Here is a 21561-nt window from a genome sequence, read left to right as displayed (position 1 = left end):
TTAGTAGATGTAATAAAGCGATGTGATTCCTTTGATGATTTTGCTTCTTGTCGCAGTCTCTTTTTTTTTCTTTTTCTGAGTTTGGCTTGTGCTTTAGAAGACGCCGTTTCGTCCACCGGTTCCTCTCAGAGATGTACAAAGCAGGATTGGTCGCCCGGCCCAGGCTCGTCGGCGTTACCCAGGGGCTCACTGGCATAGGCCTGGACTAGTTAGCATTGTCCAGGCAAGTTAGCGTCGCCCGAGATAGCAAGCCTCACCCGTAAGTTAGTGAGCTTTACCTGGAGGTCTAAATAGCTGCCAACCACAGAGCGGGACAGAGCGAGGCGTGAGAAACAAAGTTGTTTATGGTATTCTTCACTTTTGCTTGTGTTAAAGCCGCCTTTTGCCAGGACACCAAGCATAAACATGATCCGTTCTTTCTCTTTCGGCTTGGGCCCTGGACAATGTTCCAGTACAAGTTGACACGATTCAGATCTGTGTCTTTTTCATCTCTTTTTTTTTTTATATTTTGGCTTTGGTCTTTACTTTGACAAACTATCCCAGCATGTGTATCTATATCCTGGATCATTTGTTGCTATACTATCCCCCCTGCAAAAAACAAGAAGAAAAAACTCGCCCCTCTACACACTGCTGACAGCTCTTCCGTCGCGTTGTTGTAATGCAGTTACTCGCCGTCTTCTGGGATGGATCAACCAGCACCTGTCATGTCTTCGCAACGCAATAAAAAACAGACTAGTTTTTCTTTATCGCCCTGTTGAAAAAACGCAGGGCGGATTGTTTGAAATTAATACGGCAGTGTCTTCGCCTGTTCAAAAGTCTTCAAAGTCTACTTTTTCACGGCACGGTTCACTCTCAAAAGTCATCTCGATCGCGCCGCTTGTTCCCTTTACATATATATAAATCTCTGCTCCACATTCACGCACGTACATGATGAAATTCGGTCAGACGTACGCCGACTCGCTGGACTGTGTGCGTCCCAGATTGGGCGGCTGGGACAGGTGCGCCATGTCCTTCTTCCTGATTTCGCAGATGGACTTCCTCCTCGCCTGCACGCCCCGAATGGCCGCCTTGATTTTCCTCCAGCCCAAATGGTTCAGCTCGGCCAAGTTGAGGACCACGCAAATGCCGCTGACCGCGAACATGAACACCAGGAACACCGTCTTTTCCGTCGGCCTCGAAACGTAGCACTCCACCTCTTTGAGACACGGGTAGCGGTCGCATTCGAAGATCCCGGGCACGCTGAAGCCGTACAGGAAGTACTGCCCGGCAAGGAACCCGATTTCGAGGGCGTTCCTGAACACGACTTGGATGATGTAAAACCGTGAGATCCCTTCTTGTCGCCTGACTTTGGAGCTCTTCCCGTGGGTGAGGCCTCTTGGCGCGTTGGGGATTTCCTTCACCTCCAGACAATCCGCCTCTTCTTTTCCGCCTCCGCCGTCGCCCCCGTGTTGGACCAAAATCCCATTGATGTTGCGTAGCTTCCTCGGCCCATCTCGCCCGTAGTCTCTCTCCATGATCGGGTAGAGAAAGGAGTAGCGGCGATCTTTTTGCTTGGCCGACTGGTGAACCGAATAGGTAATGAAGCATAAACTGGGGGTGCACACGAGGATGATTTGAAAGACCCAGTAGCGGATGTGGGAGATGGGGAAGGCCTTGTCGTAGCAGGCCTGGTTGCATCCGGGCTGGAGGGTGTTGCAGATGAACATGGTCTGCTCGTCCTCGTACACGGTCTCACCGACGATGGCGACGATGAGGATTCGGAAGATCACCACCACCGTCAGCAGGATCCTGGGAAAGCGGGAGAAAGAGAAAGGCGGACGGAGGTTAGTAAAGAAGAATGGCACACAGAGACGTCCTGAGACTTCCTTCCGAACACAAGACGATAACAGATGCAATGCAAAGCAGGTTTAAACGTGATAAGATTGCATGACACAAAACATTCTGAATCTGCTTTGCTAACACAGTCTGGCAAATAAAAAAATAAAGTAATCCGGTGTAAACAGAGCATTTAATCTTACTCATACTGCTGTGTAAGCGTGAGAATAGTGACGGTTTCACTGCCTTATGTGTTTGTAGTGTGACTGTACAAAAAGTCCTTTTCAACCGCAGAAAGATAAATGGCCGTACTAAATAAGTCAGGGGTGTCCAAACTTTTTTCAACAAGGGCCGTATTTTGAAACTTAAACGGGGCAGAGGGCCACGAACAACCTAACAATGTCAAATTTGTTGAATGACAAAGTGAATCATTCGAAATGTTGCATTTGACGTAATTTCGATGAGCGTCCACACCTTTAATAAGACTTGGAACGTTAATATTAGGTTGGTATAACATCAATCTGCCTGAATTTTTTCAATTTTACAGTAAAAAGTACTAATTTTTTTTGTTTGGGCCGACATAGCAGGAAGCTGGAGGGTCAACAAAAATTGGTCTGAGGGCCGCATTTGGCCCCCGGGCCTTAGTTTGGACATGCCAGAAACAAGTCAATTCATAAGGCTATATGGTTTTGTTCATGAAAAAAATATGTTTCACAACTCAAAAAAACCCATGTTATTATGGGATCAAGGGTGTTCAGAACCATTCCAAGCAACTGCATTGGACAATTCATTCTGTTTTCATATGTTAGATGCAGAAAATGTTCACAGAAGAACATACTTTCCCTTACCAAAAGCTCTGAATACTCTATTTAGCCCCAAATTTCACATTACAAAAGTCTAATAAATATCTAAAGCAACATAGAAAGAAATAATCTGTCTTTTGTATCATTTTCAAAAACTACTAAAACAGCACAATTTGCGTTCAAAATGCACTTTGTGACAGAAATCCTTTTATAAAATCGTGAAGCAAACTTCTGGTAAAATTCACTCGACACCTTTTCCGTTCTCTGTCTTAAATCCGTGACAACCGTGCAGCCCAGATTAGACACTGAGAGACGGGGCAGGAATAAGGGGATTATTGCTGCTGACTGACACTGCCTCTGCTCTCTGTGTACCAAATGAAAACTATGATTAATTTTTGTGCGGATCGAGATTTAAACGCAGTAGTTTTACATAATGTTGAGCCATGAAAGGGATTGAGGTCTGCATTTTGTGTTCCCATTTGGATATTTCTACCTTTTTTTTTTCAATGTACGTCATCAGGTTCACTCTATATGTTTTATCTTTTGGAGAGCAGTGTTTTTTGCGTCTGACAGACCTGTATTTCATCGCTATTACAAACATCTGAACCGGAGCACTGCTTTGTGTTTACATCTCCTGCTTCCTGCTTTCAAACACATCCAGACCTTTGTTCTCGTCAAAACTCATATACATGTATTTTTAGTTTTGTTTTACCTCCTGTTTTGTTGTCCTGGAGCTTAAAGTGACATTATTATACATTTTCCTATCATCAATGACAAGAGATAAAGCTGGGCAAGGACTATATCTGGATTTAACCTGTATAAAACTAAACAAAATCAGCTGTATTCATGGGCTTAAGACTAATTAAACCAAATCTATGCCAGAGAGAATGCACATTATGGGACAAGAAAATACTTAGCGAAAACATGGACTCAAAACAAAGACCAGGCATGAACCAAGACTAAACTCGGACTTAAAAAGGACTAAAACCATTTTATGACCAGTTTAACTTTAGAGTGGGAGGTTCTCCACTCTATAACACTCATTTGCATATATTCAGTCGCAGGTGTACTTCACTACTTAAGCTCAGAAGTAATCAAACCTGCCTCTGAGTAGCGTCAACGTCATAATTTACAGCTCCGATTTCTTAAGTTTACTATTTATGAATTTGTGGCTCTGGGTGAAGCAAAACAAACATTGAATTTGACATTGAATTGGCGAATGTTTGCAACCCGCTATATCGTTGGTGCGATTTGTCCTGTGCAATGTTTGATTTAAGAGATCTTTATCACACGTTTGCTCTTATATGCTAATTTATCTGGCTACGTCAATGGTTTAAATTAAACACGGTTCTGCTCTGATGTTACTCTTGAGCAGTCGAGTGGTCGTCAATCGCCAAAACAGCCCTGGTTTTCCACAGTTTGTGATGTTCGAAGGCTAACGCTAAAATGCTAACGTGTGAAACCGTGCAAGGCTTTAGAATGCAGGCGCTCTCTTTTTTTTTTACCAGCACACTAAGCGTTTATCCATCTGAAGAAACCGACGGAGTAGCACCTGTTATTCCCTGTAGCACAGTTTGACGCCATCTCCCACAATCCACCTCTCGCTAATCGCCCTCATTAATTGTCACGCTAATCGTATAAATAAGTTTGATTTATCGCCGCCATCTCAGCCTGAAGGACCCGGGCCGGCTGCTATGAAACCGCCGTCTAAAACTGACCTCATTACATTTATCATGGATTTATGGATTTCGCCTTCATTCAAGTCAATAGACAGTGACATATAAGAAAATGGCTTTGGAAGAAGAGATGACGGCAGAAGCCAGAGCAGCCCTTTCATTTCAAGATAAAGGTCAAATGTTGTGTAAGAATATTATGATGGAAAAAAATGATGAAATAAATCCACCTAATGTATTGGTATAATGAACCCAATCCAGCTTGTTATTAGAGGGCAATTGCCTTGAACTCAGCAATAATGTATGCAGACATGAACCTATTCAATTTACATACAAAAGCAACGATTGGTTTAATGAGGGAGATATACACAGGATTCATGAGAAGTAACATAAACAACTACTCGTGGCAGTTCCAAGTCCTAATAAATGGTCACGGATGCCAAAAGTAGTGTTGCGTGTATAGATTTGGCTTCAAATGATGATGAATTATAATTTTAGAGTATGTTTTAGCCAAATAACAATCTGTATTTAACATGAATAACACGACAAAGGGTTTGGAATTGACGTTTCTTGATATTCTGGACGCATCACCCGGGTGGCGTTCTGTGTCGTGTGTCCATGTTCCTCCCTGCTCTGGTTTCTCCTGCCAATAAGAAGATATAATAGGCTCCTCCCCTCTGTCCTGCATTCAAGACGCTATTGCTCCGAAAATTTCTCTTTTCTCAAGTGTGTGCACAAAATAATGTAAGCTCTGAAAAGAACAGCATTACACATGGAGTTCCCCAAGGCTCTGTACTGGGACCGACATTATTCATAATCTATAAATGACATCAGCAAAGTCTTAAAAAATCTACATTGCATCTTATTTGCTGATGGCACAAGTTTATACTGCTCTGGACAAGCTCTTGATCATCTCTTAGATATAGTAGAAAGAGAACGTGCAAACACTAAAGAAATGGTTTGATGTTAATAAATTATCAATAAATCTGAACAAAACAAAATATATATATATTTTATAATTATTTTTTGGGAAATAGGAAAATGAACAAACAATGCCACATAAAAGAGCATAATCAACAACATTTCTAAGGATTAATGTAGATGAATAAATATACTCAAGGCGACAATATCAACCTTAAAATGACATCGCTCTTAGTTCTTAATTGTCGGCTCCGTTTGTGTCATTATTGTTTGTGTGATGGCCGTCTTCGCTGCTCTGTTTCTAAGCCCGCTCTCGTTCCCACATAGACCTTTGATATCGAGATTTGGCTGCAGCGTGCGAGGGGGTAATCCACCAATGGCAGCGCAGCGCTCGGTCGGTCGTGTGCGGCGCAGATGTGGCGTCGGAGGCCGGCCTTAATCCTTCCCCCGCGTCTGATGTAGCTCTCATCAAAACACCAGCGCCACCTCCGCACTGGAAAACACCGAGTCCTGTGTCCGACACCGCCACCTGCGATTGGACCGTGCCGTGGAGGGGGCGGAGGCACACGTGGCGGGAGGGTGCAAAAGGAAACGCTAAAATATGAAAAATAAATGCTTTTGCCCTTGTCGTGACTCGATTAAGGAGCTTAGCGAGCAGAGAATTCCCAATGCCAGAGTGAGAGGGTATCGCACTAAATGTGAGCACGTGCATGAAAAGCACATAGGGACCGACACAGTTCTATGCACTTTTTATCCACGCAGTAGAAATAAGCGACTTTGGGAAGCTAAGCAACGTTGTGCTCTGGAAGACGTGACCGTTAAGGACAAATTAGTCGTATTAAGTGTTGTAAAGATACAGTTTGCATTGACCAGGCTTGCGTTCGACCATCCTCTAGTTCAGGGGTATATTCTTGAGCTACAAAACTCCATAATAAAGGAGTTTTCACAAGGAAACAGGCAGTAACACCGTCATGTTACAGGTCAGATCTGTGGAGAGTGGTGGCTCCATTCGCATTGAAGAATTCATGTTTTTCAAGGTATGTTTTTTTGGCATTTAAAAGATCTATAATTGCATAAATAAGTTTATTGTGGATCAACCCAGGCAAAGAAACAGCATCTCCATAGAGACATGCAGGGGGCGTACCGTGCACCAGAAAATACATATATATGACTGGGGGATTATACAAAAAACAAAAAAATCCCCCAAAAATTCAAATTTTTATTAAACAAATTTTAATTTTAATTCAATTTTATTTTGTCTTACCATTTTTACTATTTACTTTTTAATATACGTAATCATAACAACAACAACAACAACAACAACAACAACAACAACAACTGACATATGCAAAGAAAGAGAGAGAAAAAAATAAAAGGCTTTCAATATGAATTTTCGGGACGTTCCAACCAAACCTGCATTAAATTAAATTCAGTTTATATTTGTAACGCTCCAAATCACAACCTCAGGACTTCACCAGGGCTATAACAGAGACAAGAAAGACAAAAAAGACCAAGAAAAATCCGATTTCTTCAACCAAATTCTAAACTTTGCTCCAAATCACTTGCTTTTACCGACAGACGATTGGCTTTAAACGCCTTAATAAAAAGGACACTTAAGGTAAGAGCACTAGAAGACATCAAATTGAGGGTGATTTGCTTCCAGACAGGGATAAAAAGATTAAAAAGTCTGAAAACCCAAATGTAGTGCTTGGATTAAAAGTGATGGGCCTATAGAGAAACACTTAGATAACACTGTATGTCCTTACAATTTGTCACAATTCCTATACTTTTCCTTTTGTTTATGCCGTCAAATGGATTTAACGGATATGCAAAGCTCGCAGCGCATCTGGCGGGGTTTCGTAATCCTCCAGTGAACTTTACTTTTGAAAATACTGCACAGAATCATATAAAACAGACATTTAGCTTCAGAGGAAAACATACAGTAACAATAAATAACTCAAAATACAGTAATTGCATCACATTGAGTCGCATGTGATTAATTTCTGACTCAATGGAAAAGCATTTATCCCCAAACTCAAATATAGTTTAGTGTATAATGTCTCTCGAATTCCTTTTACTTCATCTTTATCTCATATTTATCTCATATTTATCTCATCTTTGCACATTAATGCACCTTTCTTTGTTCGCACTCTGCCTCAGAACGTAATGCGAGCGTCAGTGAGTCTGGATATCATTTCCCCGCGGCGGTGCATGTTTAATTTTGGCCAATTAATTGTGCGCTTGTAATGAGAGCTCGGCGCGTGACAAACCCCCGTGCGACGGACCCACTGCGAGGAGAGAAGTGAGGTGAGCGCACAAGAGCGGTGGAGCTGTTTGCGTGGAGATTTTGCGTAATTACACAGAAGAAATGCAATATCAGGCTGAATCAGAAGCTTCACGTTATATTAAGTGTTGTATTAGTTTCGTTTTTGGGTCATTAAACCACAAAATTAGACGAATAAATGTATGTTTTCAAAGTAAAAGTGGATGTTTTCTGGTCATCTTTCTTATTGTCTAGATAGCAACAAACAAACTGATGAAAACAGCATGAAAAACATCTCCATGGAGACAGGTATATAGTGGACACTTGCACCAGAAATGTTCCATACTGCACCTTTGTTTGATAGATGCTGATGATTTGACTGATTTAATTTCTAAATTCTTAATTAAAGCTACATTTCCAGCCGTAAAATTGGTATTCGTGCTCATTTTCTTCATTTTATTGTTCAATAATAAGATTAAATACAATAAAACACATTAATTTAAGCCCTCAGACAAGAAACTATAGCTTCAACTGCTAAAATGACTGTGATTAATTCTGCAGAACAGGTTTGAACTGTGACGTAAACAGCTGCAGTGCAGATCTGACATGGAACTGACTGATTAAGTGGTCTAATCAAAGGAGAAAAACATCAAGTGAAACGTGGTTTGTCGTCCCATTTTCACCTTTAACATGTGCTTTTTTCTTACAACAAAATGCAGGCACAAAGCGCAGCACGAGTGTGAGCGAAATACACCATTTAAAGCTAATCTACGCTCACAGGAACGTGATTCAAACTCCGAGATCGACCCAAAGTTGCAAACGTAAAAGCGTAAACTGCGGCTGTAACGAGACACGACCACAGCGCTCGTTTTTTCCACTTCTCCCGTTCATGTTAAGTGGGAATTCGACTCATTTCGGTGGCGAAAATGGCCTGATTTGTGCAAAATGTTCACAGTTCACGCGCCAACAGCGTTTCTCTGCGTCGCTTGAAAACGCTGCCAATTTCTTTTTTATCCTATAGTAGATTTACATGGTTTTTCCTTAATGCATGCCCTTTTTGACTTTTTTATGCTGTTTTAACATTGTTCATTGTTTTATGTTGCACCGAATCACCAAAGGAAGGTCCTATGATTGTGAATTATGTTCTTTGGTAATGACAATAAACCTTTTCTGATTCTGAATCTGAATTTGAAAAAGAAGCGCTGCAGATAACAACAACGTCCTGAACTAACTGACAACTATTACAAGTCCAGATGTTACAGTGTTGCACCTGAAGACCTTCGACTCACTATTCATTTATTAGTCTTTATTTCCAGTGCGTGTTATTTAAGTTAACATGAATTATCATCACAATCGAAAAGGAGCAGAGAGAGGAAAAACATCTTATAAATATCTGACCCTTTCTTCAAATTTCACACATTTTCAACAACAATTCACACATTTTGTTTAAACAACTGGTTTTACGTTTTTACATGTTTTACATGTACAACAAGCCACACTTCAGTAGTTGAGTCTTGTCATTTCAATAATGTTGATCTAATAAATGATTGATTTCTTAAATGGCCTTTATGAATCATTCTTACTGTTTTTTTTGGTAATGTAATCAGAGGTTTAATTGTGTGATTGCATCTGTTTCCCCCAAACGTCCAGGCAATAAATGAAGTAAGATGAATGAATAAGATCACTGTACAGTATAAAACCCTAACTTTATGTAAGACTTTTGCATATTTGTGTGAAGGAAAGGTTTCGCAGGTCTTTCCTTCCTGCTGCTGTCAGACTTTATAACAAACACTGTTTGTCCTGAACACTTGCAATACTGACCTAACCATGTGCAATTCTGTCATATGTGCAATTACTGTTGTGATTCATGTGCAATTCATGTGCAATCCATGTGCCGTCGTGAAACATATTCATGTGCAATTACTGTCGTGATCACATGCAATGGTATTTATTTATTTATTTATTTATTTTATCTTTATTATTTTTTCCCTCCATCCCTTGTTGGGAAATGGGAGGTTTTGTCTATGGGAGTTTGTGTTTATAGGAGATCTTCTACTGAAAGTGTTTTTCAGACTTCCTATAGGTGATCTGTTCTTTTCTTCTGTATCTACCTCTGTATCTACCTGTGTTGCAACAATGGAATTTCCCCATGTGGGACAATAAAGGAATATCTTATCTTATCTTATTTCCCTTTGTATATTGTTTTATTATGATGTCAAGCTGCTTGGCCTTCGCTGATGACAGAGTTGAATCATGACCTCTTGAATTGGTGAATTGGATCAGCCGTTTCCTTTTACAACTAGTCCTCTCTTCACCCTCTGATCTCTCCATCGTGATGCCAACTTCGGAGCTCGTTCCACACTTTCTCCACAAACTCCTGGACATCTGCTGTGCCTCGCCCGTCCCACAGAACGGTCTCCCCTGCATGCAGCACGTGGGGGGGGACAGAGGCGCGCTGCACATAATTAGCCTTTGACTCGAAGCTTTTTTGCAGCGCTCCGGTCGACTTCTGGTTCTTCTCGCGCGCCTCGCTCCCTCCGACTCTTCGCTGTGATTTTCTGCCCCTCGCCTGTTGCCGTGGTAACTGGAGGCAGGATGCAGAGTGCAGGAGGAGGAATAGAGGAGGGGGTCGGGGGGACGAAACCTTGGCTTGCTTTTGACGCAACAACATCTGGGGGAAAATGTCTTCTCAAAATCATGGGAACGAGCGTTAAATTCAACAGATGTGATTCAAGTGATGGAGGACACGAGAACACGTTAAACGGGGCATTTAAATGATATTGTGGATGTTGTTTTGAAGATATGTGCAACATTTGAGTAGTTTATAGGAGGAAAAATGCATAAATATTGAGACAAAATGAGTTAATTAGAAATAAAAATGAAAAACATGTTGGAAATGTTCAATGTTTTTTTATAATTATGCACTTTTTTGATTGATTTGACAGACAAGTCACATTTTAAACACATTTAAGGACACTTTTTGTCAGATTTCCGTTAGATTTCCATGATATCTTCCAACTGTTATTAGGATACTACAGAAAATATCAAATGAATTCTAATTTGGTCACATCTCTTTATATTATCTGGTGCAGAACATCTTTATTAATATAAAAACACAGCTTAATGTCTCTGTAAATTGCCCCTTTAAATAAAGATTAAACTGCACTTTTGATTAATAAAGCGTGAACGTTTTTATAGGAATGATTCAGGCTTAGAAACTACCTAACCTCTTAATTAGATAATAAACCTTTTGTTCCTTATGTATTCAGTCCTTGTCCACGCTTTAATGAGAGCAATTAAGGCGCAGTTATTATAAAGTGGTTCTGATCACTTTAATGTGGAGACAAACGGCAAACGCAGAAAGAACACGTCTAACTTGGATCTATTGCAGTTACAAGTCAGAAAGTCGCTCATAAAACAATGAATCTGAGCAGGATTTACACATTCTGTACGTGAGCGAACACACAATATGAAAGTGTGTCTGTTGTTTTTCTGACGTTGGTTTGAATGCATTAAAAGAGCTTTTAAAGGTGTTATAGCAAAAAGAAATGTGAAGCAGATTAGCAAAGAGCAGAAAGACGGAGGGTGTGGTCAAAGCTGGAGTCAAAGCTGCAAAAATGTAAAGATTTACTGTGAATTCAAAGAGAAAGTTACTATATTACAGCATTTACAAGAATATCTCTTCACGTTTATTCACCTTATTCTACTTTGCACCCTTTTTTAAGTAGCATACCATAGGCAATGGAACAAATGTGGGTTTTCAAAAGTATTAATACCCAGATACTTCGATATCAATAATAAAACTAGTAACAAAACTAGATATTCATTTGAACAAATGTCACCACTGAAAAAAGCATTGGACCTATCCTGCATCCTGAAGAGAATTGTCTTTTCTATTATTGTGTTGAATATGCCATTTTGAGCATTTTGTTTGAATCATCAAATATCGGTGTTGAGAATCAGAATCTGGTTTGACATTTTAGAATCGTGACATAAAAAGATAAAAGATCGTCTCATTTGTTGTTGTAAATGCAAACTGAAGCATGGAGAGAGAACAAACCTGTGACATTTCAAATATCATCTCAACATTTCCCCCAAAACAAAAGCGTCATTAGCATCATTAGCATCATTAGCATCATTAGCAATATCATGAGCGAATAAAGGCACGTTTCAAACAACAAATATCAAAGATTCAGGTGAAACCGACACTTGAGCTCAGCGGCGGGAGAAGAATGACATGTTGTTATTTAAGTAAAAGTATCAAAAGTATCACATTATAAAGTATTGAAGCATCTGTACTTTAGGAGTAAAAAGTAAAGGTTAAAGCGTTAAATGTGGTGATTTTGATAAAGAACTGTGCAGATCCATTTCTTCATTTTTCTAGAGAAAAAAACTGCAAGCGAGACGTCACCGTCACCGTGCCAACCCAACCTTCTACTTTCACTACTTCTACTTTTCATCCCTTTCAAAAGTGTAGTCCATTATAAAGTACAGATACAAGTACAAATGTAGTAAATACCTGCACTTTGTGACTTTAAGCTGGTAAAATGCATCTTTCTTGTTAAGATTCAAACTGTGCCCGTCTCAATAAATAAATCATCTAAAGTAAAAAGAGTATTTACTTCATTTGTATTTGTAACTTTAAACCTGGTGTTTCCTGCTCTTCAGTGTCACTGGGTGATCTGAGTGTAACGCCCCACGCCTTTGACAGATCTGCTCCTGTCACTGACAGATCCTGTCACTGACAGATCCTGTCACTGACAGATCTGCTCCTGTCACTGACAGATCCTGTCACTGACAGATCCTGTCACTGACAGATCTGCTCCTGTCACTGACAGATCTGCTCCTGTCACTGTCCATGCAGACGGACACTTCTCAGTCCCTCCCCCTCCCTCCTCTCCTCTCTCTCCCCCTCTCTTCTCTCCCCCTCTCTCTCCTCTCCCCCTCTCCCTCCACTCCTTCTCTCCCCCTCTCTCTCCTCTCCTTCTTGCTCCCCTCTCCCCCCTTCCTTCCCTCCTCTCCTTCACTCTCTCTCCACTCCTTCTCTCCCCCTCACACCGCCTCCCTCGCTCCCTCATCCAGCTCTGAGTTCATCGATGGCTCGCGGTTCACAATGGGTCACTTGGCACCAGATTGTATCTAATGTGACACGCCGGGTCCTCGGAGACTCCGCACGTGCAGCAGGTCCGAGCGGCTTCTGGGGACAGCGTATACTTCCTGGACAGTAAGTACTACACTACATGACTACTGCACGATACCGAACCATAACGCTAAAGTCAACATTGAGCACATTCTAAAGCTTCTGTAGGTTCTCACAAGCGAAACACGTCTTAACTGACAGAGGTTTGAGTCTCGACAAGACTTTGTGAACGTGTATGCACATTACACATCGGATTAATGCGCTTTCTGTGGACATTTGTGGGCGTTACAAGCGGGTTTACCTTGACCCGATTGAACTCCTCTGTAGTTCTACTCACATATCTCGTGCTATAACCTCCACCAGACTGTCCCACACATTACTAACCTCCAAAGCCTGGTGTCCCCGGCAAGGTTTTTGAATATCACTTTACAAGATGCGAGGAAAGTTGGTCTGAGTAAATAGCAGGCTATAGTCGTGTCAGTGAGCTGAGGCCAGTGCTATGTGCTTCATCACGTCTTTGCGCGTGTGAGCGTTAGTAAATGGAAAGGGAATACGGTTCACGGTTGAACTCTGCTGTGCACTTGTGTTTACCGTCGGCCATGTGTTTGACAGAGATCGATTGTAGGGTGGACGCAGCGAGCGGAGGGTTGAATCCACAACAAAATCTTCTTTGGTCACGCAACGATTCTAAGTTGAAATATTTGCCCCTGTCTCGAGGAGCCATGGTTTTCCCACTTTCGGGCCAAAATCATGCAGTGGATGCGATAAAAAGCCAGCCAATGTTCTCGTTAAGACGAGAACATTTGATAAACGCACACCTAAGCAAACAGAAACATATGGAAAAAATGATATAGGTTTTCATTTATTTTTAACAGTTTTGAACTCATATTTAACCTTCTTGAGGCAGCTGAGGAAAGTCAAGCTGCCAGCGCAGATGATGGTGCAGTTCTACACGGCCATCATTGAGTCCACCCTCACCTCCTCCATCACCTCCTCCATCACCTCCTCCATCACCTCCTCCATCACCGTGTGGTACGCTGGAGCCACAGCCAGGGACAAACAGAGACTACAGCGCATTGTGCCTCTGCTGAGAAGGTGATCGGCCGCAGACTTCCATCTCTGCAGGACCTGTACGTCTCCAGGGCTCTGGGACGAGCAGGTCAGATCACAGCCGACCCTTCTCACCCTGGACATGGACTATTTGAGCCACTCCCCTCAGGCAGGAGGCCACTCCCCTCAGGCAGGAGGCCACTCCCCTCAGGCAGGAGGCCACTCCTCTCAGGCAGGAGGCCACTCCTCTCAGGCAGGAGGCCACTCCTCTCAGGCAGGAGGCCACTCCCCTCAGGTAGGAGGCCACTCCCCTCAGGCAGGAGGCCACTCCCCTCAGGCATAAGGCCACTCCCCTTGGCAGGAGGCGACGGTCCAGGACCAGAACCACCTGCCACAAGAACAGTTTCTTTCCCTCTGCTGTTGGACCCATAACTGCCCGTCACCGTGGGTCTCGGTAAACATCACGACACACACACACACACACACACACAGTCTCAGTGCTCAGGGCCAGTGACAGAAGGAGTGAGTGGGCCGCTCCCTCTTCCCCGCCGTCAGACCTTCATCGTGCACCTTGTCCGCACATGCAGCGTCGAGGGACACGGTTACGTAAGAGCACGTATCCAAAGTACTACATGGACGGAATAGCTTTTGTTTTAATAATAGAAATGGTCTAAAAATAGTAGGCCGGGAAAGCAAAGAGGTCAGTGTTTCACTTTGGGCCATTACTCGAAGTCGTGCTGCTATTTTTGTACCAGAACAGGAGTACTACAAGGACCGCTGACAATGTAGTTAACGTATTTATGTATTTTATGCACGTTTGAATTTCCCCCCCCAATACTATTACAAGTAATACTATTGCAAGTACTGTAATACCGACCAGAGATATATATTAAAAAACTATTGAAACTTGGTTTGAATCATTATTATCCATCATTATTTTTCCTCCATCGCAGCTTGAACTGATCTAAAAAATAAATAAACATTACAGCAATTAAACTATTTAAACAACGTATTTTTTTTTTAATCTGATAAAAAAACACAGCACTTTTGAGAAGGTTTATGTATCGTATTCAAGATAAGATAAAAGAACAATTTTTCGTACCAAAATGAGAAAAAGTCAGTGTCACAACAAACGGTAGAAGAATAGAACAATGTGATCAAATATTAAGATAAATATCAAAAAGAGACATAAATCCAACCCGAATATTAAAAAAGTATGTGCAACTAACACGAAAGTAAAACTACTTCACATATCGTTTCCTTGTCCTTAAATACAAGTTTGAACATGACAAAACAAATCATTACACCTATGAAAGCAGTGATATTTCAGTGATTAACATACAATTCTTAACCCAAATATGTGGGACGATTGACCCGCTGCAATAACAAACTGCCATTAAGAACCCTCTACCTCTGGAAATATACGCAGTCCCATTTACTCCCATATACAGTCAAAGATGAGACTTAATCCTCTGCGTCCGGCGCTATATACCTTTTAAAAGTCTTTCTGCTCTCTCGTGATAAGCGCACCTCTGCACACGTGCGCTGGCGTTTTAATCAGACCCCGCTCCAGCTGTTACCGGGCGGCACAAAGCCGATTGTGTCCGGCATCGGCCAGTGTCGAGTCTGCCCCTCGCTCTCCGTCGCTCTCTCTCGCTCTCAGGAGATGAATTTCCACCCAGTGCTTATGGTTTTATCTGTATTCGAACCCAGTCAGGTGGCTTTAAATACGCCCGGGTTGTTTCAGTTCATTCAAGCTAAATTCTTTTCCTAAAGATGTGTTCTAATCGTACAGTTTGGGGCGCACTGTCTGATGTTGTCATGTTTAGTCACGTCACAGCCATTTATTAAAACGTTCTTGCTTGAAATGTTATTCTTTGAAATGTCACATGTGCCGTGTTTAGCCTTTTGTCGGCTTTGCCAGGAAAATACATGAAAAAACACGCATTCTTACAGTGAGCGGACAGGATACGCTGCTTGAATTACAGTATATTATGTATTCAGTGTCCACAGTATGTTTTCTTTTGTATTTTGGATAAACTACAAGGAGAATAACAGAAACTGATCATATATTTCCCATATATAACATGTACTCAAGTGTTTATGTGCCAACAATGTGTATAATGGTTGAGTCTTTGTGTAATCCGGCGTAAGCTGCAAAATGGAATTCTAATAATAGCATTTTTTGTGATGGGACCATCTCACTGCATCACATGCTCAAAGGTATTTAAGTGCATTACAGATGGAAGTCTGTATCTGGTCTCACGCGACTGCAGCAATTATCTCTACAATGCAGCGTGGACACATGTTACGCCTGGGGGAATGAGGGACGTCGAAATGTAATGGACAATACATTAAGTTAAGAATATACCCAAATTGAGTGTGAAAAATGTGGTCACAGATCAACAGTTGGTATTCTTTTTGTAAAATTGTATGATGGGAGTGTTGTTTGTGCTGCAGCTGCAGGGTAACAGTTCGAGGGCCATATTCGAATCCAGGCAAGTAGCGGAGGGCCGGCCCGCGATCATTGGTGTGAAAAAAAACATCAAAAAGATTAAATATCAAATAAAATATCACTTTTCTATCAAATATATCATTTCATGTCATATTTCTTATGATACAAGTGCAGACAGATGCCTGAGGGCAAAAAAGCAAAACAAATGATATTTAAATTTTTTTTTTTTTTTTTTTGAATATTACTTGGCATGTTTGGCGGGCCAGATTATAAAGACAAACGGGCCACATGTGGCCCGCGGGCCGTAGTTTGCCCACCCCTTAGTTAGAGCGTTTACAACTGGATTTGAACACAATACAATGAATAAAGCTGTAGAATACTTCACTATATCAGAAAGAAGAGAGGATTAATAATGCAGAACTATCAGCGGTTGGACATGGTTCATGTCGGACATGTGACCTTTGCACCCGCAGCCATCTTGGCTCCAGTCCTAATGTAAACAAACGTAAACGCCTGCATCGACCGCACAAATGACAGAACAGTCCTAATCTTTACTGACAGCTGACATTTATACAACAACAATCTACAAAAGAACAGCTGCATTTTAAAATGTAAATTTGACTTTGTTGCAGTGAGTTATGCATGTAATGCAATAATTGGTGATTTTCATTCAGGTCAAACACAAAGGACTCTTAGAACTCTTCCAGCAACAAAAACATGCCTTGTGTCTTTCCATGTGTAATGTTGTGTGTACTGTTAATAATGAGCCTTCAGTGCTTACAGTGACATTGATGAACAGGTATAAGTCTGTGTCATGGAAAAGCATCGACAGCCCTGCTGGGACCTCACTGTTCAGGCAACATTCGTGAAAAAGATTTCACATACCAGTATATCAAAAAGTAGAGTCACTTTCTTAATTGAATCGCAACATGTCACAATTCTTGATTATTGATCCATGATGTACTTTGGAATAACTGTTTATCTTTTTGTAAGATTTTAAAAACTGAATACAAATTAAGATATTTTATTTTAAGAAAAAACAATCAGCCCAAAATACTTATTGTTATTATTATTCAAGACCTTTGACAATTCAGTCTGCAACTCACAGAAGATAATGTGTTATAATGATCAGCTAAAAGCCCAAAAACGTAGATACTATAAACATATAATCTCCTCTATGTGCTGACGTGTACACGTGCTGTGCAGATATAATCACGTTTACACTAGTGTGTACACGTGCAGTGCAGATATAATGACGTTTACACTAGTGTGTACACGTGCTGTGCAGATATAATCACATTTACACTAGCGTGTACACGTGCAGTGCAGATATAATGACGTTTACACTAGCGTGTACGCATGCAGTGCAGATATAATGACGTTTACACTAGCGTGTACAGGTGCAGCGCAGATATAATCACGTTTACACTAGCGTGTACACGTGCAGTGCAGATATAATGACGTTTACACTAGCGTGTACGCATGCAGTGCAGATATAATGACGTTTACACTAGTGTGTACACGTGCAGTGCAAATATAATGACGTTTACACTAGTGTGTACACGTGCTGTGCAGATATAATCACATTTACACTAGCGTGTACACGTGCAGTGCAGATATAATGACGTTTACACTAGCGTGTACGCATGCAGTGCAGATATAATGACGTTTACACTAGCGTGTACAGGTGCAGCGCAGATATAATCACGTTTACACTAGCGTGTACACGTGCAGTGCAGATATAATGACGTTTACACTAGCGTGTACACGTGCAGTGCAGATATAATGACGTTTACACTAGCGTGTACACGTGCAGTGCAAATATAATGACGTTTACACTAGCGTGTACAAGTGCAGTGCAAATATAATGATGTTTACACTAGCGTGTACACGTGCAGTGCAAATATAATGACGTTTACACTAGCGTGTACACGTGCAGTGCAGATATAATGACGTTTACACTAGTGTGTACAAGTGCAGTGCAAATATAATGACGTTTACACTAGTGTGTACAAGTGCAGTGCAGATATAATGACGTTTACACTAGTGTGTACGCGTGCAGTGCAGATATGATGACGTTTACACTAGTGTGTACACGTGCTGTGCAGATATAATGACGTTTACACTAGCGTGTACACGTGCAGTGCAGATATGATGACGTTTACACTAGTGTGTACGTGTGCAGTGCAGATATAATGACGTTTACACTAGTGTGTACACGTGCAGTGCAGATATGATGATGTTTACACTAGTGTGTACAAGTGCTGTGCAGATATTATGACGTTTACACTAGTGTGTACGTGTGCAGTGCAGATATGATGACGTTTACACTAGTGTGTACGTGTGCAGTGCAGATATGATGATGTTTACACTAGTGTGTACATGTGCAGTGCAGATATGATGACGTTTACACTAGTGTGTACGTGTGCAGTGCAGATATGATGACGTTTACACTAGTGTGTACGTGTGCAGTGCAGATATGATGACGTTTACACTAGTGTGTACGTGTGCAGTGCAGATATGATGACGTTTACACTAGTGTGTACGTGTGCAGTGCAGATATGATGAGGTTTACACTAGCGTGTAGCGTGTAGCTCCAAAACTGGAAAACAGATGTTTAATTGAACGCGATTCATGAAAAAGGGGTGTCGTGTCGTCCATTTTGTTTCTGCCACAATAGCCTCCGTGACGATATGAGAATGTGACCGTTACCCTGGCAACACTGCTAAGCCTCTATTTCTGTCCCACCGAGAAAATAATAATATGACAAACATTTCTAAAAATAGACATCCTAAAATTGGACTCGGCTCAACTGCGAGGCCTGAAATGTGACAGAAATACCAGTTGCTATGGAAACCCAGTTGAATACAGTGGTTTTTGGAAAGTGTAAAAAAAGAACCGAGAGAGGAACGAGGCACCAGCGGAAAAGGCGAGAGAAAGTCGTCATTAGCGTCGGTCGTATTCCACTTTTTCCACATTATTTTCATTGATAATGGAACCAGTGAATGTTCAGTATGAATCACACGCAGGCAAAGTGATTATAAATATATCCTAAATAAGACGTGAAAGTGAAGACTAAAGAGCTATGCAAATGTGCGCTAAAGACTTTGGTTTGCTATTCAAATCAGATCGCTAATATTCTGGCTAAATGGGTTAAGTGGGACACAAAATGTTGCTTTTTTCAACGTTATTTTTTGTTTGAAATTAAATTGTGTTTTTGAATGTACTTTCCTTTCAGTCGGAGCTGAGACTACGTGACATGGTCTCAACCAGACAAAGAGAGCAAATCTTTTTTTTTTAAACGTCTGCTTGAACATCGATTTTCTTTTCTTTACATGTCTTGTAAGTGTGTAATGTTTTAAAGTGTTTAAAGTGTGTGCTTTACTTTGCCCCAGATCGCCCTCGGAAACAAAACGCTCTCGATTTCGGTGGATTAAATGGTTTTAAATGAAGGTGAATAAATACTAAAGATCAACCCTTTGTCCCACTTTACCCTTATCCACTCCCCCAAAAATGCGTCGTTAACCTGAGTGTATTTAAGTTCTCTGTCAGATCTAACCTTCTTCGCCCAGAGGAAGACCAAAGAGGACGTTTATGGCTGTAGTGGAGCGAGTGCGGGTCAGAGCAGGGAAAACACAGAGACGGAGAGAAACGATGGCTATAATCCGGATTAACCGAGCGGGTTTTGGACGGTCCCGCGTTATACGGTGGCCATGGCGCGCGTCAGAGCCCACCCACCACGGGCAGCTCTTCCTCTGCGCCGAGCCAAGAAAAGCAGACCGGATCAGCTCCAGCGGCACGGGCGGAAAACCCCCGAAACAACGAGAGGGACGGCGGGGAGAGGGCCTCAATATACTGCATACGACAAAAGCAGAGAGTGTGTATTTAACCTGAATAAAACTAAATATAGAGGGACTAGTTTTATTCGTGTTGGATATATTTATACGACATGAGATTACACAGCTACACAAGCAAAATACAGTGCATTGTCAGACTTTATATGTCGACTTTGTTGATTTGCCTCTATGTTACGTGACTTAAATTGACAATATTGACGGCAGAATAAATAAACATATCACTAAACAATAAGACATGACTGCGATCGCCTCAAATGCTATTATTGAGACGGAACGTGCCCGAATGCCACATCAAAATGGAGATTGAACTGGGATTAAAGCTGTGACTAAACCAGGACTAGAACGGAACAGAATCAAGTCTAAGAATGGGCTCAAATCAAAATGTGAAAGAAAAAATGACGAGGACTTGAAACTCTGCGATGTCTTTTCGACCTCCTGACATCCATAAGAAATATCATACAATACAATACATAAGCTTTATGTAACTGTGTAATGTTTGCAAAAAAGGGCCGGGAATCACGGGAAGCCTTGCGATCCGATACACGATACACGATGCGCGATACACGATACACGATACACGATGCACGATGCACGATGCACGATGCACGATGCACGATGCACGATGCACGATGCACGATGCACGATGCACGATGCACGATGCACGATGCACGATGCACGATACACGATGCACGATGCACGATGCACGATGCACGATACACGATACGACACGACAATATCACGATGTTGCACCTATCCAAATAGCTTCAAATAACAGTATTGTGTGAAACCAACGGCCGGCGTACTACGAAATACAACATTTTAACGATAGAATCGGAAAATATACCAAAGAAAATACACTTTGCGATATATATTTTGACGCAGTAGCCCACGATATCAACACTGTATCACGGTATATATTTTAGAACCCTGTTGAACAAATGTCCGCGTACAACAGCAGCATGTGTTACTGTGACAGAACTGCCGACCTAAAACCCAAGACGGCGAAAAGAACGGCCCCGGGCGAAGCACTTAAACATGTCTCCACGGATAGTTTCTTTTAAAAGCCCGGAACAAAGTGTCGACGCTTTCATCTCTGTCTGAAAGATGATGATGAAGGTGTTTCCGTGGAGCTCAGGGACGCGACACACATCTCGGGTTAAAGGCGCTAACCGCGTCGTGATTTGCCGTCAAATAGCAACGCTCTGCACATTCTTCACCACTTCTTTTAACGTTTGTGTTTGCTATTCCTGGAAACAATAACTGCCATACGTCTGTAATGTCAGTTGGAACGGGAAAGCGACAGAGTGTCCGTCATATGTTGAACCTGTTGCTGGTGTTGACGACGCGGGAACCGGGCGCAGTGTTTATCAGAAGCTGCCTCTAATGTTCTTGTCTCTAATGTTTATGGATGACGGTTTCAGAGTCTCGCGACGTCGCACCAAAGGCCTGACTTGAGAGACAAAGTTTGCGCCTTTGGTTTGGTCGCGGCGGAGGTGGGAGACGTACGGAGAAGCTGCGATGATGTCAGTTTGTTACTCAAGCTTCAGTAAAAGTGTCATCAAATGTTGTACAAAATATACATAC

At 41.7% G+C, this 21561-nt stretch overlaps 1 protein-coding gene across 1 annotated transcript in view; it reads right to left on the bottom strand.

The window, feature by feature from the left end:
• Positions 1-626: 626 nt before the first annotated feature.
• The window catches only part of gjd1b (gap junction protein delta 1b), a 38527-nt gene continuing 17592 nt past the window's right edge, over positions 627-21561 (bottom strand). Inside the window, exon 2 of the mRNA XM_072455884.1 lies at positions 627-1788. Coding sequence (XP_072311985.1) covers positions 942-1788 — 847 coding nt within the window. The 3' untranslated portion in view covers positions 627-941. The remainder of the gene's footprint in view (positions 1789-21561) is intronic.

Source organism: Eucyclogobius newberryi, unplaced genomic scaffold, assembly GCF_026437365.1.
Source record: "Eucyclogobius newberryi isolate DKJ021-1_F unplaced genomic scaffold, fEucNew1.0.hap1 SCAF_10, whole genome shotgun sequence".
Taxonomy (NCBI): domain Eukaryota; kingdom Metazoa; phylum Chordata; class Actinopteri; order Gobiiformes; family Gobiidae; genus Eucyclogobius; species Eucyclogobius newberryi.
The sequence above is the reverse complement of the archived record's forward strand: the minus strand, read 5'-3'. Positions and strand labels throughout refer to the sequence as shown.